Source organism: Panthera tigris, chromosome C1 (genome assembly GCF_018350195.1).
Source record: "Panthera tigris isolate Pti1 chromosome C1, P.tigris_Pti1_mat1.1, whole genome shotgun sequence".
Classification (NCBI taxonomy): Eukaryota; Metazoa; Chordata; class Mammalia; order Carnivora; family Felidae; genus Panthera; species Panthera tigris.
Window position 1 is genome coordinate 161,362,073 of NC_056667.1, and position 27,374 is coordinate 161,389,446.

General features: G+C 40.2%; 1 protein-coding gene across 1 annotated transcript in view; it reads right to left on the reverse strand.

Annotated features, from left to right (window-relative positions):
* Positions 1-578: 578 nt before the first annotated feature.
* Positions 579-27,374, reverse strand: part of GPR155 (G protein-coupled receptor 155) — a 49,042-nt gene continuing 22,246 nt past the window's right edge. Inside the window, exons 8-16 of the mRNA XM_007074563.3 lie at positions 23,023-23,107; positions 22,844-22,934; positions 21,137-21,347; positions 16,845-16,949; positions 12,595-12,731; positions 10,608-10,703; positions 8,521-8,585; positions 6,296-6,433; positions 579-3,344 (exon numbers count right to left, since the gene is read on the reverse strand). Coding sequence (XP_007074625.1) covers positions 3,053-3,344; positions 6,296-6,433; positions 8,521-8,585; positions 10,608-10,703; positions 12,595-12,731; positions 16,845-16,949; positions 21,137-21,347; positions 22,844-22,934; positions 23,023-23,107 — 1,220 coding nt within the window. The 3' untranslated portion in view covers positions 579-3,052. The remainder of the gene's footprint in view (positions 3,345-6,295; positions 6,434-8,520; positions 8,586-10,607; positions 10,704-12,594; positions 12,732-16,844; positions 16,950-21,136; positions 21,348-22,843; positions 22,935-23,022; positions 23,108-27,374) is intronic.

The following is a 27,374-nucleotide window of genomic DNA, read 5'->3' on the forward strand; positions in this document are numbered from 1 at the left end:
TTCGTATTCTTTGGGTAAATACCCAGTAGTGCGATTACTGGATCATATGGTAGTTCTATTTTTAATTTTTTTCTCTGTTTTTAATTTTTTATGGAACCTCCATATTGTTTTCCACAGTGGCTGTACCAGTTTGCCTTCCCACCAACAGTGCAAGAGGGTTCCTTTTTCTCCACATCCTCACCAACACTTGTTGTTTCTTGTGTTTTGATTTTAGCCATTCTGACACGTGTGAGGTGACATCTCTTTTGATTTTGATTTGCATTTCCTGATCATGAGTGCTGTTGAGCATCTTTTCATGTGTCTGTTGGCCATCTGTATGTCTTCTTTGGAGAAATGTCTGTTCATGTCTGCCCATTTTTAATTGGATTGTTTTTTGATGTCAAGTTGTATAAATTCTTTTATATATTTTGGATACTAACCTTTCATTGGATATATCATTTGCAAATATCTTCTTCCATTCAGTAGGCTTTTAGTTTTGTTGATCAACCAAAAATTTTACCCTAGAAATAATTATTCAGCCTCGAGTTTTGGAAATTTAGTTCCTACTTGTAACATTTATGAAAAATAGGTTCTACAGAGTGTGTTCTTTTCTTAATTAATTACTTCAGGCTTTTCTCATACCAATCATAGAAATTTATCATTCCGCATTTTCCTGAAGAATGGTGATGATATTTCTGATCCTGAACTGTGTTTCCAACCATCAGACATCACTTGACTACCTATGTCCAGTGGTCTAAAGTAATTTAATATTTAACATCATATTAGAATTGATGGGGCAAACACTATTCTGTATAGCAAACATGTAAAATAATAGTTTTACATCCCTCTTGCTTTTAGAAACTGTCATTAGTCATTATTCTTAAAATGCCAAGCACACTTTACCTTTTTCTGAAAATATTGAAGTTTAAACAAAAGCTAGTCATGGAATTATTCAGAACAAAGAAAAGAACAACTGACCGTATTGAATATTAGCCTAAAAGGGGTAGATTTGTTTTTTTAAGTAATCTCTACACCCAACATGGGGCTTGAAACTCACGACCCCAAGATCAAGAGTCACATGATTTACCGACTGATCCAGCCAGGCACCTAAAAGATTTTAGATAGATTTTAATCAAAATTCTATCAGATAATTTTCCCAGCTGTGACCTTGCATATTAAAAATTATGAAATATGTGAAAAGGACTGTAATGTCATATTGATTCATTAATAAAAAGTGCTTACTGAGTGCATAATTGGGCAAGGCCCTGTGCAGATAGATCCCAGAAGGTCATGAAGAACAGAACAATCTCAGGAGACCCATTTAAGAAAACACTGAAAACTTACAGAAAAGACCTCTATGATGGCTTCTGCGTTTTTCAGATTACTCAAAGAAGATGTTGGCAATGCAAGTTAAAATAGGTATTTTATTGAGAAACTTGCTTTGTCAGTGAGAGTAAAAGTTACAAATATTTTCATTTAATAAAATTAGCGTATCCATAACCCTAAAAATATCCCTTAAAAGCCTTTGTTATCTGAAACCGCAGATCATTCTGGTCCAGGGTTTTCTCTTAGTGTTTCCTATGGAAAAAGATGCTGCTTATTCCCTTCATGCAAATAATAGAACAGGTGTAGTATGATTTGTTCACAAAACAAATTCTCCAGTTTGAGTTGCCTGCATGCATGTGAATTAATATCCGTATTGTTGTAACTGTAAAAGTCTCCTGGTATAACAATGAGGCTTTATGCTTACTCCTGAGCGTTCTGAGAGTTATAATGTAGTCATAAAAAAAAAAAAAAAAAAAAAAAAGTTTTGCAGCAAGACATTTCTGCTGAAAAAAAATCCCCATTCCCTAATCATAACGTAAAGTTGGTACAGGTTAATACTACACAATAAAGTGTAATTTACTTGTTAAATACACTAGGCTTCCATGCAGGTTTTTTAAAAAATTACATATTTGTTGCATTAAAAGAGCAATGATTTAAGTCTATAAATTATTTTCTAAATGGCTTTTACATGACACACTAAAAGTATGAGAAAAATAAATACTAGAAACATAGTTTAAATAAGGTAAACCAGCACTGACACCTAATAATTAAGTAGAGGTTCAAAGGTCATGTGAATAGATCTCTTTTTAATTTACTGAAGATAAAGCTTATCGGAGGGCAACACTGAATAACTTTCAAGTTTGTAGATTTTTTATACATGGACACTTTAAGAAGACTAAATTCTAGATGTAAAAGTAGGGTGTTAGGCTTAACATTTTTAAATCTTGGCTTGAACTATATAGCTTTTTCTCTTTAACTGAAGGGAAGAAGGGAATGGGGCTATCCTTCTGCACCGTGGTGCTTTCTGCAAACACCAGAATCGATACATGGCAACAGATTTGTTGATAAAATTTGAACAAATCTGCTGAAATTATTCGCAGTACAAATGTTAAAGATTATACCTCTGTGGATGGATTTTGGAGATAATATTTATGGTGGTTCTTATTCGCCTCCTAATGACACAGATTAGTACTTTGGATAGAAAAGCAGGAAAAGATGAACTTTAAAAAAATATTGCTTCTAGTTTTTAAATGAGTACTATTTGTTAAGAAAATGGGGAAAATAGAAGAAGAAGGTCTTTTATCAGAATCACTAAAATTCTTTTTCAGGAGGTGCTATCAATAAGTGCAAAGTTGTCATAATTTAAGGTCCATTTCCTGCCAGCAATATACCTGCCAAATTTGGCAATTTAAAGCAATAATAAATTGGATGTTCGTCTTGAAATTATAGCAAACGGCTTTGGGGAGCAATGTTTTAAAATGTTGGCATAACTAGTTTACAGTAATTATCATATTTATTATCAGAACTTTACATTTTGATTTGGTTTTCTCTTTTTCCTGTCAGTTTCCTGTGTGTTTTACAAACACACGAAGTCACAGAATGTTAGCATGGGGTAGGAAGACACCTCGTCAAATTTTACAGAAGAGGCAACTGAGGTTTGGAGAGGTTACGATTTGCCCAAGGTCAGACAGCTATTAAGAAACAGATCTGGGGCCAGAATATGGCCCAGGGTTGTCTCCTTCATAATTTAGGTCTTAGGGGATGGGGATGAATGCTCGATCTCTTTATATCTTTCCTGTGGGGGAGTGTTGGCATTAACAGCAGGAGGACTCTGTTCAGGACTCTTTTGAAGAAATCTGTAAAACAAGTACTCATCCCGAAATTCATACTCATTGGTTATGTGCTGGATGACTCCTCCTTGCACCAGTCTGTCTCCATATATCACAGCTTCCCCACGGTCGGAGGCAAGGCCGACTTCAATGAGCCAGTTCACCAGGTCACAGCCACAGAAGGTCCCAGTAGATGTCTTTGCACCACACCTGTATGTCAAAGGAATGATTCACCCATATGTTCTGTAAACCTGGTATCAGCACTGCATGATAGAGGACAAGCAAGGAAAAACAGGAGACAGGGAAACACAGCATGATAGTTAAAAGTGTGGCAGGAATGAAACTCTTCTGAATATAAAGGGTTTGTTAACTCATCCGACCCTAGAAAGACCCACCAGGGGAAAAAAAAATGCCAATAATGCTTGTGAAAACAGAAACATGTTAAAAAAAAAAAAAAGAGACAATGTAAATGCATCTACAAAGAAGGATCCTGTTTTATAGTAGCTGGCCGGCTATAACCAGATCTATTCTGTAGACAGTTGAATATTACTTATTTTATGATATACTCTTAGGTATAATAAGTAATTGAATAGTCTCAGGAACATTAAATGATACGTTTTTACGAGCTCTTAAAAAATGACTACTTTCACTAAACTACTCAAATCTCACTTCATTATTTTCTGTTTATCACACTGCCCACAAATAGTCTTTCTTCTTGCCTTCATCAGCAAGACAATCTTCCTGATATTTGTCAGGAATTTGGCGCATTAGGAAGGAAGGAAAGAATAAGTGTGATCTGTCTTGCCATAAATCTAAGGTCTTTAAAATGTGCTTTGATTATGAATCTATTTCTTGATTATTTAAAATTTGTCTTCCCAATGCAAATGTGGGGTGCCTCAGGTACGAATAAATAAACAAGAGGAAGAGAAGTGTGAAAGAAGCAATTAAATGAACTCTTAACATTTTCATACAAATATGCAATAGACAACATGAATCTGTCCACAAGCATCAGTCAAGCTGTAAAACCTAAAGTGCTTGACAACAGGAAACAGTGAATGAAAATCAAGACGAGATGAGAAGTAAGTGACAAAAATTTTAAAGCGTTTAACCACTAATGAATATAGGGTTTCACATAGAAATTAGAGAAGAGGCTAATATCCATGAAGGATCTTCTCAAGTATATAAGTCAAAATGTTTTAACATCAGTAGTTTGCTTACTAATAAGATATCTTAATTTATGCTTTACAACTACAAACATCACCTGGAATATTATGACCTCTGTCTGATCCTTCTCCCTGCTTGCTGGTTTTTAATTTATAGCCCAACACCTTATATCCCTGACACCAACTGGAGAATATTTGCTTCCTGATGACTGATCAGGCAGCTACAACCACAGCCCACGGAACTGCACAGAGTGGCAGAGAATGTGCCACCCTACAGGTCACAGGGCAGCACCACTACCAGCCAGCGCCCATTCGGCCACCTGGGCGCGAGGCAGCCTGCCAACTGCAAGCGCCGTGCTTCCCACCTACGCAATCACAGTGGGCCTGGCAGAGCTGACGTGGAGCACCCTTTCTTCAACTCATTTCATTTCATTTCATTTCATTTCATTTCACTTCACTTCACTTCATTTCATTATTATTTGTTGAAGTTTATTTATTTATTTTGAGGGAGAGAAAGAGAGCACAAGCAGGGGAGGGGCAGAAAGAGAGGGGAGAGAGAGGGAGAGAGAGAGAGAGAGAGAGAGAGAGAGAGAGAGAGAGAGAATCCCAAGCAGGCTCCATGCTGTCAGCACAGAGCCCAAGGCGGAGTTCGAACCCACAAACCGTGAGATCATGACGTGAGCTGAAACCAAGAGTCAGGTGCTTAACCGACTGAGCCACCCCACCCAGGAGCCCCCCTTTAATTTTAAGAAGCAACTGTAAATTGTTGAAACTGTCCATTAGTGGAACTTTGAAATAATTTTGTTTGGCTCTTTAGCTAACTTTTCTTCATAGTTTACCATTTCCAGAAACCGGGCTAGGACCCTCGTACAGATTTTGCTATCCGATTCAAAAACATGCCATCTAATTTTAAAGAAGAGGAAAATTAAGGTTTAGACAACTGAACTTGCCCAATGATGTCACATAGCTAATAAGTAGCAGATTTAGGAGCTGACTTCTAGTATCATTGCCCAGTGAGTCCCCTTTCCACTAACTGTCCCAGGCTACCTGTTTCTAAACAAATATAGTGGCATAGGATATGTGTACATATATCATCCTGAATGGCAATTTCAAATTGGCAGCTATAGACATAAAAGGACAGATTTCATTTCATTTTCCTGACAATGTCATTAATAATATGAAATAACATACCATTAGGAGATGGAGAATAGAAAGTCACTTCTAAATCCAGTGTATCTCCTGGTTTTGTGAGAGACACTAACGGCCAACATGAAGTGAATGTTAATATTTTACTACATTTTCGTTCATTCTAAATTAGTTTTCACATTTTATATGGAAATCAGAAGTTATATAACTTCTAAAAAGTGTAAGAATCTTACATATGCTGTTTTAAAACAATTTTTTTTAACATTTATTTATTTTTGAAAGACAGAGAGAGACAGCATGAGTGGGGGGAGGGGAGGGGCAGAGAGAGAGGGAGACACAGAATCTGAAGCAGGATCCAGGCTCTGAGGCTGTCAGCACAGAGCCCGACGCGGGGCTCGAACTCACGGACCGTGAGATCATGACCTGAGCTGAAGTTGGATGCTTAACCGACTAAGCTACCCAGGCACCCCAGTATATGCTATTTCTTTTTTTAAATTTTTTTAAAAAGCGTTTTTATTTATTTTTGAGAGAGTCACAGAGTGCAAGTGGGGGAGGGGCAGAGAGCAAGGGAGACACAAAATCTGAAGCAGGCTCCAGGCTCTGAGCTGTCAGCACAGAGCCTGACATGGGGCTGGATCATGACCTGAGCTGAAAGTCCGACGCCCAAACAACTGGGCACCCAGGTGCCCCAGTATATGCTGTTTCTTAAACTATAAACTGTTTTAACTTTTACATGTAATTGTGCTATTGAAAAAAAAAAACAATCATATAGTTAATTACAACCATATTACTTAGCCTGTTACAAAACAAAATTAATCATCTAAAATATAATTATCTAGAATTTGTACTTGCCTTCTTTCCTTGACAATGTTTCGGATACACAGATCACGATGATAATGGATAAATTGTTGACAGGTCATTTTTATTTCCTCAGGAACAGGAGAACCCCTGTTGTCTGTTGTATCTTTATTATTCCATAGGAACTCAAGTCTAAAAACCAAAATTTAAGGAGGTCACTTTTAAGGAATGAAAAGCACTCAGAGAGAACCCCTTCCTGCTTATCACCCCATCGACACAGCTCTTCCAAAGCGGTCATCGACAACATCCACATGTTGTTAGTGTTCGAAGCAAAGACCTAACCCGCACTTGGTTTCCTGGTCCAAGCAGGTGGAGACTTGAACATTTTATAAGCCGTCCAAACATATTTGATCTATTTCAGTTTCTACCAAAAAAATGAAGTTCTTTCCTTACTCCACATTCTACTGTTTTAAGTGGCAAAAATAACTTACAGAGATCAAGTATTTTATTTAATCATTCTCCACTTTCAGTACCAGAGAGACAAATACTGGGCTCTGGAATACAGCATCATTCTGTTTCTGCCAGCCCAGACGATACGTGTGTTGACCATTTTAACTGATCAACATTATGAGCTGATAACTAAGTTCAATGGCTCTCCTATTACGCTTTTCCTCCTTCATGAAATGAAGCAACTATATCTTAATAATGTGATGATGTTAATGACGACAAAAAAGAAGTAGAAGAAAGAACAGTGACCACATACTGGGCACTTTTTAGGTAGTGGATAGGATAAATTCCATTAGCACTTCTAGTTTCTGCTGATTTTGACTTTGAAAACAAATGAGAGTAACAAAGATGGGTGCCTCCCCCTTCCTTCCACTCCTGGGTTGCAGAATTCCCATTTCATTATTTCTTTTTTTTAAAAAAAGTTTTTTTAACGTTTATTTATTTTTGAGACAGAGAGAGACAGAGCATGAATGGGGGAGGGGCAGAGAGAGAGGGAGACACAGAATCCGAAGCAGGCTCCAGGCTCCGAGCCATCAGCCCAGAGCCCGACGCGGGGCTCGAACTCACGGACCTCGAGATCGTGACCTGAGCTGAAGTCGGACGCTTAACAGACCGACCCACCCAGGCGCCCCCTCATTATTTCTTTTAAAGAAGTTACTAATCTGAATCCAAAGAAACTCGTCACCAAGCTAATAAAAACAATTTAGAAAGAAGGGACTTGAATTTTCTATAAATTGTCAGTTTGATAGAAAGAGAAATCCTATTGTCAGAGGAGAATCTATATTGTCAAATACAGACCTTTGGGGATGCACAATCTACCACTTCCATTCCTAAATATATTTTTCACGTTTCACTTTACTTTATGTAGTTAATGGCATAGATAGAAGTCCTCATCCATCAGGGCACCTGGGTGGCTCAGTCGGTCGACTTCAGCTCAGGTCATGATCTCACAGTTTGTGGGTTCGAGCCCCGCATCAGGCTCTCTGCTGTCAGTGCAGGGCCCGCTTTGGATCTTCTGCCCTCCTGTCTCTGTCCCTCCCCCTGATATTCTCTCTCTCTTTCCCTCAAAAATAAATAAACATGAAAAAAAAGTTCTCACCCATGAATTCTCGTTGAAACGCAAATGACAATGTGGGAGTAACAAGAGTTTTTCTAAAGTTTTCTCTGCAATTATTTATTTTTTTAAAGTTTATTTTTCTTTATCTTGAGAAAGAGGGAGAGAACAGGTGCGAGCAGGTAGGGGGCAGAGGGAGAGAATCCCAAGCAGGCTCTGCACCAGCAGTGTAGAGCCTGACGCGGGGCTCAAACCCATGAACTGTGAGATCATGACCTGAGCTGAAACTAAGATTTGGAGGCTTTAACTAACTGAGCCACCCAGGTGCCCCTTCTCTGCAATTATTTACAACAAATGTGTGAATCAACACAATGTTTAGTTTAACCTTTCTGTGGTCTAGCAATTACTATAGGTTTAAAAATATCAGTATGTTAATAGAATGGCCTTGTCATTACTTTTACAGATATAGATTTCTTTCTAAAATTTTTTAATGTTTATTTTTGAGGGAAAGAGACAGAGCATGAGCAGAAGAGGGGCAGAGAGAGAGGGAGACACAGAATCTAAAGCAGGCTCCAGGCTCTGAGCTGTCAGCACAGAGCCCAACGCAGGGCTCGAACCCACAAACCATGAGATCATGAACTGAGCCAAAGTCGGATGTTTACCCGGCTGAGCCACCCAGGTGTCCCCAGATGTAGATTTATTTCAAAACTAAATTTACCTTCTTTTGAAAGGTAGAATGATTAAATGTTTGTCCAATCCAAAGATGCCAAAGGAAATAAATCCCTATGGAAGAAGAAAGGTTACAGTCATGAGTTCAACAGTAGAATGTTAAGACTGAGGAATTATGGAAGCCACCATATATTTAGTGCTGGGGGAAGCTGACCTAGAGTGATTAGAGCAGTATTTTAAATGGACCACACAAGGCAGGTCCTCTAAAGTTCAGTGTCTGGAGGCAGGTATGATACTTGGCTGCCTCTTCTTAGTCATGTGTCCTACTAGTTAGGTTGGATCATTGACTTAACCCAGGGCTGAGCTGCCACATCTGTATTCTAGCTCACTGAAGAAAAACGAAAACATTTAAGAGCTTCATGTCTTCGTTTTCCCTTTTGAAAAAAGAAAATAAGTGATCTCCCGTCGTGCTTCAGTGTTTATATTTCCGTTAACACTTCAGAAAGTAGAGAATTATATAGTGTCTGATTACAGTGAAGTCACTGAACAAACTTTATGTGACATGAAATTGGCTAGGTGCTTAGGGAAAGGGTTTGAGGGATTTGGGGGTGATGAGGAAAACTGGCACCAGAAAGTGGCCACAGGTAAGGATGATTGGAATTGCCTGGGGAGACAGAAGGTTGGCAACTGCCATTTGCCAGGCACAGTGGGTTAAGGATCTCAGTGCAGGTTGGTGGGAGGTAGGGTGGACAATGCGATATACTGCAAGAAGGATGTACCTTGCTTCACCCCCAAACTATAAACAGCCAAAAAGGAATGACCTTACTATAACACCTATATGGGAGGGGGTGGGAGTGTTTGTATAACTCTCTCTCTCTCTCTCTCTCTCCTTTGAAACACTTGGGCCATTAGCTATGGGGGCATCATCTCAAATGCAACATTCCTGGCGTTAGCTTCTTCGTTTGTGAAGCTTTCTCAGTTCCAGTCCTGGGGTGACAGCCTGGAGTGGGCTTCTTGAAATCAAAAGGCTGAGTGAGACTACGAGTTCTGAACCTAGGATTTTATAGTTCTTGGGTACAAAAATCAGATCTCAGATTCACAAAGTGAGGTGGGCATCATGTAGCCTGGGATACTCAAGCCAGTCTGTAATAAACTGATTAGGTCACTTATCTATCTAGACGTAGTCTTTTGCCCCCACCATCATGGCAAAACAAACTGGAAGTATTTCAAGAAATTAATGTTAGGGTAAAATGTGCAGGAATGTCTACTAATAAATGTTAACTGACTCAGGTAGTCGATTATTTCAGGTTTAATAGGCAAAACCAGTGATTTCAAACAGAGTTATTTTTTTCAACCTGATACTTAATCTGTGGGACTAACATTCTTTATTAAAAAGTAAGAGATTGAAAACAGAATCACACTTTGAAATTTTCACATAAAAATATTTTCCCAATATGTAAAATGTCGTTTATTCTTTAATATCCATTTTAATAGTGACATAAAGACAACAGCACCTATCATATTAGTTCTTCATGGAATTTTAGTTCCTAATTTTTAAAACCGGGAATGATAATGTCACTTGGTTGGTGTTCCTGTGACGTCTAAGTAAGAGGACTAATGTAAAATCTTAATAATAGTTGGCATTTAGACTGTCAAGGAATGGTAACTACGATCCCTGGCCCAAAGGTATTTATCCATCACATGATTTTCTAACAAAGATTTAAGCACCTATCATTCGAGAAACATCAACAAGTAAATGAAATGATGTTCATCAATTTAAGTGACTCGACTAAGGGACTCAGAGAAGGGAAGTCTTTTTCCCAAAGTGACTTATTAAGACCATAACAAAGTTTCAAAAGAAGTTGGGACATCTTGTCCCTGCTTAACTGATCACTCTTCATTTTAACACCAAAGCAAAAAACGATTTGGTGTTTGTGACTGAAACACTCAATGTGCATTCTGATGACGAGAACCAACATGGAGATCGGATGCAGCTGTCAGCTGTCACGCATGCCGGCAGCTGGCGAACCAACTAAACCCTTTTGATTTAAAAGAAAACAACATCCGCACCACTACCCCCCAAACAACCCATCCAGGAAAACAAAAAAGCCCTCAAAGTTCTCAGTACATAAATACCTGGCCAAAGTTAAACACAGCACAGAAAAACTGTAGCTCAACATATAGCCTTCCAGGTTCTTGGTTGAAGAGCCACCATAAACAACTGGAAAGATTCTGTAAAGGAAGGTGAAAATAGTATTTTAAATTGAAGCTAGCTAATCATTTCTTTCTATCCAGAACACAGTACAATAACTTATCTGCTTAATAATTGGGGGGGGCGGGGAGACTAAAAGGAAAAACACCGAGAGAATATAGAGGCTTTGTCTTTTGAACAAGAGGTTTCAACCTCTCCTCCTGACAGATGTCACTCAAACAGCATCTAATTTGATCAGATCCGAAGCAAGAAGACATGCGCCATAATACGGAAGCTTACATAATATATCAGGACTGCCAACCAGCCTAAGACAGGACTGATTTTAAAATTAGTTCTACACAATGAAAACAATCACATCACTAAGCAGCAGTTCTTGGCAGCATTTCTTACTGTTTGATTTTTGTTCTTTTTTTTCAATAATTTTTTTAATGTTTGTTTATTTTTGAGAGAGAGAGAGACAGAGAGACAGAGGGAAAGTAGAGGAGGGGCAGACAGAGAGGGAGACACAATCCAAAGCAGGCTCCAGGCTCTGAGCTGTCAGCATGGAACCCGATGCAGGGCTTGAACCCATGAACCATGAGATCATGATCTGGGCCGAAGTCGGACGCCCAACCAGCTGACCCACCCCGGTGCCCCTTTTTGATTTTTGTTCTTAAACAGCAGTTAAAATGGTGCCGGCTGACAGCATTCTATGTAATGAACATCCCAATGTAAAAAGGTTTCTTCATTGGTTATATATATGGTCCATCTCCCATCTAGGGAGGACCCAGGCAAGTTACATTTGAACCATCTTAAAGAATTATATAATAAATGATAATTCACACAAGAGGACATAAAACTGATTTTCAAATCCCTTAGTAATCAAAGAAATGCATTTAGAAAATAAAGGGCTATATTTCACTTATAAAGTTATCAAACTTTAAAATTCATAACATTCAGGGGCGCTTGGGTGGCTCAGCTGGTACAGGCCCGATTCTTGATTTCAGCTTAGGTCATGATCTCACGGTTCGTGGGTTTAAGCTCTCTGTCTCTTTCTTTCTTTGCCCCTTCCTCCCTCTCTCTCTCTCTCTCTCTCTCTCTCTCTCTCTCTCTCTCTGTCTCAAATAAATAAACATTAAAAAAAATAAAATTCATAACATTCAGTGCTGGTGGGAGTCCTTTTACAAATCTATACTACTCCTTCCGAACACAATTTTGTAGAATGCATCCAGAGGCACAGAAATCGTTATACTCTTTGATCCAGGTTTCCCAAGTCTGAGAATCTATCATAATGAAATATTGCATGGAGATGTTTATTTGAGCATTTGGAAAAACTAGGAATAATCATCCATAAGGAAGTGGTTGGGTAAATTACAATGTATCTCCTCTACTGTTTACTGAGGAGCCATTTAAATTAACAGTTACGAACAACTACATAGCAAAAAGAAAATGACTGACACAAGTGACAAAGCAGAGTATAAATCTCTAGGTAGGTACAGTTTAGAACCACGAAAAATGTATGAAAAAAGAGAAGGCAGTGATTGTGCAAATATCTATGGCATGAAGTGGTTATGTTCTTTTCATAATTAAAAATTCTTTCTAAAAGTTTATCTCCTGGGAGGCCACGTAGGCATTTAGTCACTGAGTGGCCCTGCACACAGCGTGGAGATACCCGGTTTTACCAAATTCTAGGTTCAGAGCATACAATGAGGAAATGACTCTAAGCAACATAGGCTGTTGGGCCATTTAGGTGGCAGGGTGCTGTGAATGCTTCTTGCCCCCTTCCCCACCAAACTGCTCAAGATGGGGATTCAGATTGGCCTCGCTGCCACGCCCTGAAGCAGGAACTAAGTTTCTCCCAGATGCCTGAATAAAATCTTTGCCAAACATTTAAAGAAATGGCCCCAAAACAAAATCAGAAGAAACATTTACAGCAAACAGGCCAATAATGAGAAGTAAACACAGCAACACATGTCGAGCCAGTTGCTGGTCTCCACTCTGTAGATACTGCTCCTCTTCCTGGACTAACATGCAGCTCTGGGAGTTACAGCGACTCACACAATGCTCATCTATAAGACAGTAAGTACAACAATTTGTAATCAGAGCTTTTTATTTGAATGCATTTCAAATTCATAATGACTTTCGAAGCAAACCAGCACATATGCACATTCAGCTCAGAATCAGTGTATTATTTTAGATGAAATCTGAGGAAGGCTCCTTCTTGTGGTTTCAGGAGAGTTGTACTTGTCAAGTGTTTTTATCTGAAAACTACAAGTAGTATGCCATAGTTCCCGTCTACGCTATTCAACGGTGTTAATATATACATACATACATAAAGACCAGGCTTACTGTATATACTTATAGAATTTTTCTACACCAAGATATACACAAATAATTTTCATCGACGTAGGATCATACTACACAGACAATTTGGCAGCCTGCTTTCTTTTTACTTAGCAACACTATGCACCTCCTCCATGCATGCCGTTAGCTGTTGTTACCGCCATTAGCTATATATAACCCTCTATGTATCTTAATTTCTTTTTTTTAAGACTAAATTAATAACTCGTGTTTCATCTATAACAAATCTGCATAGTGGTCACGAATATCCTGTTTTGGCTAACTGTAATACAAACTTAATTATTTCCCTTTGCCTTTCATTAAAGAGTTTAAAATCTGCCTTAGAAAAGACCTTTAAGAAAGCAAATAAAAGCTGTTATACACTGTTCTGTTCACATACAGAACAAAGTCCAAATCACAGATACGAACGACCCTTGTGTGGCCTAGAGTAGAGGGGAAGGGCCTTTCCCAAGAAACCTCTGTTCTCCTGCCTCAGCTCCACCATGTACATGGTCTCAAAAGCAGGGGAAAACATTTTCTTCTTACCAAATGGATATCTAGCCTAACATACAGTCTGATTTTAAACAGTGAAAGATGAAAAACACAATATTGTAGCTCTCAACCCTCAAGGTAACAATAAAAATTTGTATTTCCCACAGCCACTTTTTAGAAAAAGACACATGGCGTCCTTAAACACGGTCTAACATCACAGCTATGGCATGCAGAAGTGTGCTGTGCTAAGTAAAAAGAAAGCAGGCTGCCAAACCATTGCTGTGGTGTGGTCCTATTTTAATAAGAATTATTCGTGTATATCTTGGTATAGAAAAATTCTACCGGTATACATAATAAATCTGGTCTCAAAATACTGTGTACCGATATGACAAAAATGGATAAAAATGAATTTTACTATCTTCCATTTGCCCCTTTTACACATCATAATATTGATTTTGCCTTTGTGCTGTACCGGTGTTTTGGGGATGAGGAACTAACTATACTATCAGACTCGAAGAATTCTCACTTGTCCGTGGTCTGATTTCTTTTCCCCTTTTTTTGTTTCAGGCTTAGGAATGATACTAAATTGGATGAGTAGACAACGTCCATAGATGATGGCTTTCCTTCTATGTAAGTTTTGCAAAAGAGGATCAGAAAATGTAAGAAGCTCCTATAAAAGAGTTTTTCAGGAATGAGCATTATTAACGAAGAACATGACAGATAAGCAAAGCAAAACAATTTTCAGAGACAAAAGAAATGTCAAATTAAATTACATGTTGAATTTGTCTATGGACTTTACTATTAGGTATATTGTGTAGGGAGGAAAAATAAGAAGGAAAGCCTTGGGAATTATGATGTAAAGAAACATTAGTTTACAGAATTGGCACCCCAAAACTGAAAGACAGTTTAACTGAATGCCCAATGGGGTTTCCTATCAGAAAGCCAGCGAAGGCCCAACATCTGATATATTTTCACTTCTTTCTGGAGAAACGGGAGTTCCATGATTTAAAATCCATTCCTAGCCAGCAGCTGGCAGCCAAACATAAACCCTGCTGGACTAATAGCAACTGTTACCACTGCGACCGCTGTTTGCTGAGCGTTTACTATGTGCCCCACGTGCTGTGCTAGGTGATTTGCACACATGTTTATTTATAACCCTCACAGCTTTTATATAGAAATGAAATGTCTTTGGCAACAATACAGTTGACATATGCTTCATCATGAAGAGAGGGCTTTGGGGGGTTTCCCTTTCTAACTTGATTATAAATGAGCATAATTAGTTGACAGTGCATTGCAATTTCATATAAGTGTGCTCGGTTGTTTTAAATAATTTGAATTCCATTGTGTATGCATGGGGATGGCCCAAGGCAGTGGCACGGGAAGACCCTGAACTCATCTCCCACAGACACACCAAATCTACCATGATCTATGCGATAACTCCCACCTGAAAAGAGCTGAAAACTAGCTGAGTAGCTTCCTCTGCAATGAGGGAAAAATGGCCCCATGGAGCCAGGTCGGAAAGGCAGAGCTATAGTCTTACCAAAACCCTCACCCCAGGGTGCAGCAACCCACAATAGGGAAGGCTTTCACAGGCTCAGAGCTTCTCCCTGAGGAGTGAGGGGTCTGTGCTCCATATCAGGTACCCTGACCCTGGGGACCTACACCAGACAGATGAGGCCCCAACAAAGTCTGGTTCTGGAAACCAGTGGGGCGTATGTCCAGGGGACCCAAGGGCTATGGGGAGCTCAGCAGGGACTCACCCGTCTGGGGAACCAGCACTGGTTTGAGAGATGACTGGATTATATGTGAAGGAGATTCAATTGTTAAAGATTTACTGGAATTTTCCTTGAGGGGGAGAGTGCTGTTGGAGAGTGCCAGTTTTTGCACTCTCCCTCTTTCTAGGGCAGGCATGTATGGCTAAAACCAAGGCATGTCTCTCCCAGAATGCTCTTCTTTAGCATCGCTAAAATTGCAAGCGTGTCCCCCCCCCCTCCCCTCCATGCTCCTTCCTGGCACAGGCATGCCCCACACCCAACACTCTCCTGCAGCCTTGCTAAAGGCTGACGGATGAACTCAGCCCACAGAGAGGCCAGTCTCATTTGCCTGGCTCTGGTGGCCGGAGGGGCCTGTACTCCTGGGCTCTATGGGTCTATAACAATTGGGAAGACAGTTCTGGACAGGACACCATATCCTGCACAACACACAGACAGTAGACTGAAACACACCCCCAGTCTGCACGTGGCAAAGACTCATTTATTTACCCCGGAACTTCAACCTGAGGGATAGGATTCAGGTTGGCCACACACCTAAAGGCACTCTCAGAGGATGTAGGCAAGGAGACACCATCTGCACCCACCCCCGCCCCCTACTTGGCTTCACCACAGCTTGCTAGTGTCTCCTAGACAGGATCTTTTACACTGGTCTCAAGCTCTGATTCTTGGCACCTGCTGCCCAGAGGATACCTTCAGATCTCCTGGTCTAGAGATCAGCAGGGTCTATGACTGTGGTCTCACAGAACTGTATACATTTGCATACTTGAAAAATTGCTGCCTGAGGGTCTGGCTTCCAATCAGCCTGAATCTAGGTGGTGACCGAGATCCCTCCCTTTGGAATGCTGACGGGACCTACCACACCCTCAACAACTGGGACTCTCAAGAATAAATCAGGCTACTTAGACAATCACAAAGGTTCTAGAGACCACCAAGAGCTAGGACAGGGTCAAACACAGACTTGTGGTTATCGAAGTGAAGGGGGTTAGGGGAGGGTGAAAAGAGTGAAGGGGGTCAATGATGAGCGATGGTAACTAGACTTATTGTGGTGATGACTTTGTGATGTATACAAATATTGAATTATTATGCTGTACACCTTCTACTAATATAATGTCATATTCCAATTTGGGCACAAACAAAACCTTGAAATTCAGACCACAAATGTAATTCAGTCTCTTAGTCTATATGTCAAAGATTATTACTTTTAAAGATTTTTCTTATTTTATGAGAAAGGGTATATTTAAAGTATACAGATTTAAAATGTAATTAAGCACTGGCCCTGGAGGAAATGAGTTGAGGGGGGAGTCTCAGCTGCTAAAATATGAAAAACATCTGAGAAAAAAAATGGCACTTGGGGCAAACTTCTTGGAGTTATCACGTGGGTTACATTTATTGGAAAATGTATAATTCTACCAGTTACTATAAGAACTTTATTTTTTTCATGAATATTCTATCTACGCACAACTATTATCCTATTAGCACTCTTCCCCATCTTATTTGAGAATGCATAATCAGTCCAGCTTTCTAAGGAGAGGAATCTTCTGTTCCTTAAGCGCATCCTCACAGCCTGGAGGCACTTACTTTTCTCAGACGAAGGAGTCACAAGCCCACTGGTGCTTGTGTTTGCTACCGGCTCGGCTGATGGGCAGCATAATCCACCATTTCCCATGGAGCAGGAGCAGCAACCTGTATAAATAAGACAGCATTCGAGAATAAGGACCAACCCCAGCAGAAATGAACAGCTTCGAGAGATGTCAAACAAAACAAACCCAACCCAAACCAAAAAAAACAACCCGTTCTCTCTCTCTCTCTCTCTCTCTCTCTCTCCCACACACATACACACACACACACACACACACACACACACACACACACACACACATACATTTCCCACGCAGCCACAATATTTTCACATGGGATCTACCAAGAAGAATTTGCACGTGCTTATACAGAAGTTAACATTTAAAGGGTGGCAGACAAAAGCTCAGCTCCTTTATATATGGTCTCCTTGTGGTATGAGACAACTCATGTTGTTTCAGGAGTTACCACTGTGCTTTGAGAACTAAGCATCTGAACACTTTCTTAAAATAGAGCTTTTATTCCATCACTCATTAAAAACATGCACGAATGCTCTATTGTTTACTGTAGTTAATTCAAACTCATTAGCTTGAATTTAAAAGGCTCATGAGGACTTGGCCCCTCTCTCCCTATCCAACTGCCCCCACTACTCAACAAGGCCTTTCCCTTCTCTCAGGACAATTCTTCAGTGTCCTCCACAAATCCCATGTCTATCTGAGTCTCCGGACCTAGTTAGAAACACATACAATTCCCACTCTTATTAATTCACTGAAGTCCTCTCTTCAAGAATGTGTTTTCTATGCGTCTAGAAGATGCAGTAAAAACAATTATATTCTTTTGTTTTTTAAATATATACAGCTGAAAATCTCTTGCTGCTTTATAGGTAGACTGGTTTACAGAAGTCAACCGAGACACCTGCTATAGAGCTGTAACTTTTCCTCTACATAGCCAGAGAACACATGCAGTGTCCTTTCAACATTTCACACATATATAAGACGTGGTGCTCCGTGACAATGGATTCGAATTGAGTAATAATTTCGTGATAAACTGTATTAAAATTTAATATGCTAGAAAAAGGAATAATGCCTAGGCTGAAACTTTCATTGACAATATGTTTCGATTCTTCAGTAATGTTCTTAACCGAAAAAAAAAATGTCGAAGTATAAAAACTACAATGTAGAATAAACTATCACAAGCGTCTTTCTAAATTTAAGATAATGATGCCACCTCTCAAGGTGAAAATAGAACACAGCATAATAGAAAAGAAAATACAGAGATCATCTGGCCTGGCCCTCCTATCTTCAGAAACTTGAAGGCTTCTATCAGCTAAGATAACATTGTCCAGAAGACAGATATAAAGCCAGCCGGTTCCAGTGACATACACGTAGGGCGTGAATGTACATGCATAATATCGCAGCCACCACAGAAAGTGCGATGGCCGTTTTTATCTTCTAACATACAAAGGATGTATAACCAGCCTGTTAGCTTTTTCTTTTCTAACTAAACCTTCAAGCTCGTATTAAAATAGGTTAATTTTCCTTTCAATCATGATTCTACATTTATAACGTGCAAATCACGGGTCTTGGGCAAATGTGTGGCAAGAGGTAGAGGTGAACGATCTATGTTGGACTACTAAGGTTTGGGAGGCCAGGCTGGATACGTAATGTGTTATGTGTTAACACTACTAGCGAAGCAGAAGACGGCAGGATTTGGGGAAGGAGAATAACCACGTGGATTTTAAAACCTTTTCGCTGCGAACATCCATGAATAGGTAAATAAACACGTACTTTGCCATGGCAATTTGTAGGGCAGCTTCAGAAAATCGTGGTGTGTTTTACGCACCCATCCATCACCCCACCCATTTCGCAAATATTACTAAACAATTACAGTAAGCCTGATACCATGCTAGGTGCTGAGGCCATAACGTTGGGCAGGTCAGTCACAGCTCTTACCGTCAAGTGGGTTATACAGACAATTTGAAAGGCAATTATAAAACGGTGTGATACAAGGAGAGGGAAATATAAACACTGGGGACGGTTTCCTATGGAACCATGCAATAGTTGTCCTCTGGCTCTTCATTTATTTACATTACAGGGCAAGTTAGTTTTCCTGCCAGAGATGATGATGACAAGGTTTAAAGAATATCTATGGTACACTTTACTAGTTATTTTCAAAATACAGGCATGGCGGGGGGTGGTGAGGGCACCTGGGTAGCTCAGTCAGTTAAGCGTCTGACTTTGGCTCTGGTCATGATCTCATGGTTTGTGGGTTCAAGCCCTGCATCAGGCTCCGTGCTGACAGCTCAGAGCCTGCTTCAGATCTTGTGTCCCATTCTCTCTCTGCCCCTCCCCCAGTGGTTCTCTCTCTCTCAAAATAAATAAATAAACTTAAAAAAATTTTAAAATACAGGTAGAGGTAGCAGCAAAAGGCTCTGGGCTTAAGACACTTGGTTTCGTGTTCCCCGCACAAGTTGTCAGGCTTTCTGTAGCCAGTTCTGAAACAGTCCTGGGGAAAGAAGGCATAGAGAGCCAGCCAGAGTGGTGGTCTTCAGGATCCTTTATAGGATCACTGAAAGAGTCCCTAAAGAAAATGAGGAAGGAAAGGGTGATGGGCAGGATCAGAAAATACTGCAGACTTAGGGAAAGCAGCTTTTAAAATGTTAGTGAAAACATAAATAGAATCCTTGAACCTCCATTTTAAAAGGAAATAGGTCAAGAAGGCTCAAAAGAATGAAATTCTGATGTTGTAATCACAAAGGTTCTAACAAAAAAAAAATTAGTGAGCACCATTAATAATATGAACTAAATGAGTCCCGAGTGAGGCAGGGATAGTGTGTAAGTGAGGAGTTGGCAAACTACGGTCCTGTGTGGCAGGACCCTGTCGTGCTATGTAGTAACATTGGCAGCATCAGATGTGGGAGCCAAGGCACCGGGAGCTTTGCCCCAGATCAAAGAGCAGGAAACTGTGGAGTCAGGGTTTGAACCCAGCCAGTCTGGCTCCCATCTCTGTTTTTAGCTACTGTGCTATATACTTCCAGTTTGGGATGGAGGAAGGAAGAGAGGGAGAAGGAGGCAATGTAAAACGGTAAGATTTGTGGGATTTTCTTTTTTTTTTTTAAGACAAAAATAGTTAAATGTTTAAGATCTCTTTCTCTCTCTTTTTATTGATATTTAGAACTAATAGGTTTTTTAGAATGTTTATTATTTTTGAGAGAGAGAGAGAAAGAGAGCGAGCACAAGCAGGGGAGGGCAGAGAGGGGAACAGAGGATCTGAAGCAGGCTCTGTGCTGACAGTGGACAGGATGGAGGGCACGAAAGCAGGGAGCCCAGAAAGCCCGGAGCCTGGACAGCGGGGAGCCCAATGCGGGCTTGAACCCTAGAACCACAAGATCATGACCTGAGCTGAAGTCAGACTGTGCCACCCAGCCGCCCCTACAGCTAACAGTTTTGAGATTAGTCATCCCTCTACTCCACAAAGTCTCTGAACAAAATAGGTACTGTCACTGACACTTCCTGGCACAATGTTTTACGTCTATGAAATCTCCACATGCAGCAATGAATCCAAAATGCATACTCTGTTGCTGAGTTTCCTTCATGAATTGAAGCAAATCTCACAACAATTGTTGACACTTATTAACAAAGTTACTAGTTAAGATCATACTTTCACTTATACCAAGGATTGGCAGACATTTTCTATAAAGGACTAGATGATAAATACTGTAGGCTTGGCAGGTCCCTGGTCTCTGGTGAATGACTCAACTCTACCAGCATCAGCATGAAAGCAGCCATGGACAATACACAAATAAGTGAGCACAGGTGTGTTCGAACAAAACATTATGAACACGGAATATGTAAGAACTGGGCCATACGAGAACAGTCAAGGGACCAGATTTGGCCTGCAGACTACAGTTTGCCAATTCCTACTAACTCTGTTTCATCAGGCCTCCTTTAATTCATTTTATTACGGTGCTTGCCTGATACAAGACTGTCAAGTTAACAAATGTTTTAAGTGCTGGGTTTCCTGGAAGGGGACTTCCTTCAGTTGTTACTTTTTCCTAAACTTTCAGGTCCAAAGAAGTCTCAGGATTTAACACAAGATGATCCTCACAAGAGACTTACAAACGCGAATCTAATGAAGAACCTGCAAGCTCTTTCTGCTCTTGACTATGATTCAAGTCCCTCATTTGACAAATACCTGTGATATTCCAGATAGTTCAAGGGCGTTTTCTGAAACAAAACACTCAGGATACACGCTATACAGGCATGGAAGCGTTTCTTTACATTTAAGGATCGTACCTGTTTCCGGGATAGAGCTTGTAAAAGGTTCCGGATCGTTTATCGGCACTGGACTCTCCTCAAAAGCGGTGTTCCCAGGCTCTGCTGCTTTGTGGCTCTGAGACTGGTCGAAGCCTTCATAGCGTCCCGCTTGGGTGGTGCGGTTCATACACATGAGTGATATGCCCGCTATCACGATGCTGCAGAACAGGGTGACTGCCGTGATGATCATCTGCCAGTTGTTGCAAAGACACATTAGGACACTTTGCGTAATCCCATCTTTGATAATCTTAGTAGAATAGGTAAAGGGAACTTTTTCTGGTGGGAAATACAATATCCCCACAGCTACAAATGCTTTAGAACAGTAGTTCTCAAAAAAAGACTAAGAGTATGAAAGGGATATAGGTTACTTGTAGAGAAACTAGGATTTGCTTGTAATCATGTAAGATTTCTAGATGCTTCTTTCACTGTACATCAATATCTTGGTTTCTTCTATAGGTAATCTAAATGACTACTCACAGGCCTTTTTTAATTTAAAGTTTTTGCTTGTTTTAATACCTAAGTTCAAGGGTACCTCAGCTGGAGACTCTGTTATGGTAATAATACTAAACATAAATAATTCTGGCTAATACTTATTGAGTACTAACTATATGCCAGCACTAGTCTAAGTCCTTTAAATGTATAATCTTATCTATTCTCACAACAACCCAATAAAGTTCAAAATTACAAAAAAGAAAAAAGGAGATAGGAAGTCAAAATCTTTTGATGGTCTTTTTATTTATTTATTTATTTATTTTAAAACATTTTTTTTAATGTTTATTTATTTCTGAGACAGAGAGAGAGCATGAGTGGGGGAGGGACAGAGAGCAAGGGAGACACAGAATCCGAAGCAGGCTCCAGGCTCTGAGCTGTCAGCGCAGAGCCGGATGCGGGGCTCGAACTCACAAACCATGAGATCGTGACCTGAGCCGAAGTCAGTTGCTCAACCGACTGAGCCACCCAGGTGCCCCATTGACGGTCTTTTTAAAAACACACATCCTTGGAGCACCTGGATGGCTCAATCAGGTGAGCCTCCGACATCGGCTCAGGTCATGACCTCAGTTTGGTTTGTGAGTTCGAGCCCCACATTGGCTTGCTGTCAGCACAGAGCCCACTTCAGATCCTCTGTCCCCTTTTCTCTGCCTCTCTCCCACTTGCATTCTCTCAAAAATGAACATTAAAAAAAAAAAACAAAAAACCTATTTACAAACACACATCTTTGGGCCCTAGCCCTAGAGAATTCTGATCAGTAGATACATTAATCACTCTCTCCTCCAGTAGAGGAAACATAATTCATAAGTGAGTTTAAGAAGACCCAATAAGTTTTGGGGCACCTGAGTGACTCAGTTGGTTGAGCATCCGACTCTTGATTTCAGCTCAGGTCATGATCTCACGGTGTGTGAGTTCAAGTCCCGTGTTGAACTCTGTGCTGACGCTGCTTGGGATTCTCTCTCTGCCCCTCCCCTGTTCACATGAGCACTCACGTACTCTCTCTCAAAATAAATAAACTTAAAAAAAGAAGAAGACCCAATAAGTTTGAAGCATTTGGAAATCCTTAGCACCAATGTGATGTGCAATAAATAAATAAACAGTTTTGTAAAATAACTTTTAATGTAAGTAGAGCAAAACACAGTAACAAGCTAGAAAGAGACATTCCCAAGAACAGAATTGTCCATAAACTCCTCTTACCTGCTCTTTTCCATAAAAGAAGGCCGAGTCAATGCTATCCCCATTATGTTTTCCAGTTATCAGAAGAACACCAACAAGGAGAGCAGGGATTCTTTAATGAGGGTTTGAGAGAGAAAAAGAGGATGAATAGGAACTGTATATATGGAAACACGTAAGCAAACAGAAAACTATCGACTTACCCCCAGCCAGATATTATGATGATTCCAACAGGAATTTGTACACTCTCTCTCTTTTTTAAAAGAAACAAAGAAACTGCCAGAAGGCCTATGAACAAGAAATAGAGATTGAAAGGCAGACAATTACTCTTGATGTTGACTGGACTTCATAGAACTTTAACCAAACTTATTTCAATGGTAGTCTGTGGGTTTTGCCCTAGAATTTACTCTTTCTTTTTTTTTTTTTTTATTATTTTTTTAATTTAAAAAACATTTTTTTTAACGTTTTTTTATTTTATTTTTGAGACAGAGAGAGACAGAGCATGAACAGGGGAGGGGCAGAGAGAGAGGGAGACACAGAATCCAAAACAGGCTCCAGGTTCTGAGCTGTCAGCACAGAGCCCGACGCGGGGCTCAAATTCACAGACCGTGATATCATGACCTGAGCCGAAGTCGGACGCTTAACTGACCAAGCCATCCAGGCGCCCCAAGAATTTACTCTTTCTAAAGAAATGCTGTCCCCAATATTTTGAAGCAAGATTTCCTCAAAATCATTCATGTTTTCCCTCCTGTGTCATTTTTTTTTGCTCAGATCTTCTTGTTTTATACATGAGGATTTTTTCAAAAGCCCAAATCATTTTATTCTTTTGACTGTTTGGAATCTAAGTATATTTGTTTAAAAAAATGTAAGTGGATACAGAACAAGTCTAAAAATAAAAACACCCCCACTCTGCTGGTGGTAAGAAAGTATAGGCAATTCTCATACAGGTTTAATTTTTGGAAAATGACCCAAGTCTAAATGACAGATCTTAATACAAATATAATATGAACTTAAAACAAAAACAAATGTTTTAAAACTCTTGAGCATACCTTATACCATAAATCCAATTATTTATACAAGTAAAATTTAATCAATCCTACATGGTTATACAATCTTAGAACTTGGGAATTGGAAGGGACCACTTTTAAATTAACACCTTCATTTTATAGCTATGGAAGCAAAGGTTTGCCCAAGCCACATAGCCAGCAGAGGGCAGGGCAGGACTACAAACCCAGCCTTCTGATCCAAGGTTAAGTCCAACTCCATCAGTTTCTAAAACTCAGATCCATGGACCCCTAGGGCTCTTAAGACATATCCTGCAGGGTCTAGAAATTTTTATGGGACATTTTAAGTCTATCTGATATATTTTCATCAATAATCATCGAGATGACCATCTAATAACCAAAGTACAGTCTCATGATTTTAGAGCTTACATTTGGTTTTACATTAAGTTTGAGCCAAATGAAGGCCAAATGATATCACAATGCATGGTCCAAGGGAAGGTTCTGTGGTAGTTTGAAGAGAGAAAAGCAGTGAGATGAACCAGGTCATAAATCCAAACATGAAAGTAAAGGCAAGCCACACTAAAAAAAAAAAAACAAAAACAAAACCAAAAAAAACAAAACCCTCACCAGAGAAATGAGTTCCATTTTTACATTCCAAGCTGTGATTCAGACTAGCAAAACAACATCCTTTGTCATGTCAATGAACGTTGCTAATTAGACTCACAGAGTTTGTAACTGGGACTCTCATCTGTGAATTTGCTTTGGTTTTAAAGTTGTATATTAGCTGTATATAAGGAATCCAGACCCCGATCCAAGATGGTACAGATTAAGTAACACTATGCCACAAGAATACAAATCAACACCGAGGTTCTTGAGAATTGTTTTCCTTTACGGGGAACCCACACCTTACTCAAGTTCAAGAGCTACCTTAATACCACTGCTCCTTCCTAAGTATATTTGGACACTCTATAGTTCTAGGTTTTCAAAGTGCCAGGGAAACAAGGTACACAATAGTGTGCCAGCTGTGTTACGGTCATGAGGGTACTCTTTAAAGTTCTAAAGGTCATCCTTCCTGCCTTATGAAACGATGGATATACCAATAGGCCCAGGCTAGCCCTGGATCTCTCTTGAGTTTCTGGCAGAAGCTTTGAGAGTTCCTGCCAGAATCAGTTAATCTCTTGAGGCCTTTTTTAAACTCATTTGAAAAACAAAGGACTTCAACTAAACTAGTGTTTCCAAACTGTAGAGACTATAGGTGGTACGAAGGTGAAATTTTTTGACTAGTTTTGGGTTGTTTTTTTTTTTTAATTTTTCAATGTTTATTTATATTTGAGAGAGAGAGAGAGAGAGAGAGAGAGAGAGAGAAAGAATATGAATGGGACAGAGGCAGAGAGAGAGAGACAGAGAGGCAGACACAGAATCTGAAGCAGGCTCCAGGCTCTGAGCTGTCTGAGCGGGGCTCGAACTCATGAACCATGAGATCATGACCTGAGAGACAGAGTGCAAGCAGGGAAGGGGCAGAGAGAGAGAGAGACAGAGAGAGACAGAGAGAATCCCAAGCAGGCTCCAAGCTGTCAGCACAGAGCCCAATGTGGGGCTTGAACTCACGAACTGTGAGATCATGACCTGAGCCAAAGTCGGATGTTTAACCGACTAAGCCACCCAGGCGGCCAAAACCTGGGATTCTATTTTACTTTCAATTTTTTTTTAATGTTTATTTATTTTTGAGAGAGAGACAGAGTGCGAACAGGGAAGGGGCAGAGAGAGAGAGAGAGATAGAGAGAGAGAGAGAATCCCAAGCAAGCTCTGAGCTATCAGCACAGAGCCCAATGTGGGGCTTGAACTCACGAACTGTGAGATCATGACCTGAGCCAAAGTCGGATGTTTAACCGACTAAGCCACCCAGGCGGCCAAAACCTGGGATTCTATTTTACTTTCAATTTCTTTTTAATGTTTATTTATTTTTGAGAGAGAGACAGAGTGCGAACAGGGAAGGGGCAGAGAGAGAGAGAGAGAGAGAGAGAGAGAGAGAATCCCAAGCAAGCTCTGAGCTATCAGCACAGAGCCCAATGTGGGGCTTGAACTCACGAACTGCGAGATCATGACCTGAGCCAAAGTCGGATGCTTAACTGACTAAGCCACCCAGGCGGCCAAAACCTGGTATTTTAATATAAGGCTCAATTTATTAAAGTAAAAAAAGTGAGTAAATTTTTAGGGAAAAATAAAAAAAGGACAAGTGGTATGCAGATATGGCAAAAATTGTGAAGATGGGGGCACCTGGGTGGCTTAGTTGGTTAAGGGTCTGACTCTTGACTTTGGCTCAGGTCATGATCTCGTGGTTTGTCAGTTCAAGTCCCACATCAGGCTGTGTGCCAACAGTGCAGAGCCTGCTTGAAATTCTGTCTTCCTCTCTCTCTGCCCCTCCCCTGCTTGCTCTCTCTCTCTCTCAAAATAAATAAACGTAAAAAAAATTGCAAAGACAGTATGCACATGAATGAAATTGGAAATGTTGAACAGATGATTTACAATGACACTTTAGATTTAAAATTGTGTTATGGCATAATAATAACAAGGGTAAGGGGCACCTTCACTGGGATCCAGGAATTCAGAACAAGGTCTCTGGATAGATTTTGGCATGCATGCTTAAATAGGATTTCAAGGACACTTGGGATTTTTTCTATATTGATCTATTTGCTGTTCTCCTATTCATATGATAAGTTTACCATTAATAAACCTAAGTATTCAAGATCAAGTTGGTTCATCTGTATTTGTAAATAGAAATCTTTAGGCTCTTTTACTTGACATCTCATGAAAACTCTTAGGCTATGCAAGATGTGCACCAGCTGGATCCCAAGACCTGACCTTACTGCTCACATGCTTGTACTTACCCACATTTGTCCCACATTTTTCCTTAAACTCCTCTTTCCAACTTACCTCTTAACTCGGGCAAAGGATCCTACAGGCCTAACATCCCATGATGCAAACCGAAACTACCACTCAAGCAATAATGACTGCTCTGGTGACCCAGACCACCCACCCAGACCAGTTTGAGTGAAACCCCTGACTCTCACCTGCGCAGATGGACCATGGAGTGACCTCTGGGATGATCAACATTTACCTTTACCTCGTCCTAACATTAAAATCTCCACCCAGGAAGGAGCACAGCCTCATTTACATAACATACAATGTACGTATAGACACGTCTCCTGAAGGTGTGACCATGTGCCTGCCTCTACATACCATGACAAGGCTTCCCTATCTATGCATCCTAACCCTAAATAAAAGGAACCCACTCACGCCTGCACGGAGTCACAGCTTTGAAAGTTATGATCTCCTTATTTGTTGCAAATAAAGTTTCCTTTGTGCGACGACTCACCAGGTGTAGTTTCTATCTGTGACTCACCAAGGGGCGAACTCACCTTGGTTTAGGTACAGATATACTGCCTTTAGAAAGCGCACACCTTCTCCTGTTAGCACCGAATTTTTCATTCTATAATTTCTCCTCACATTGTTGCTTCACTTCAAAAGGCTATTGACTTGGAAGGGCCCTA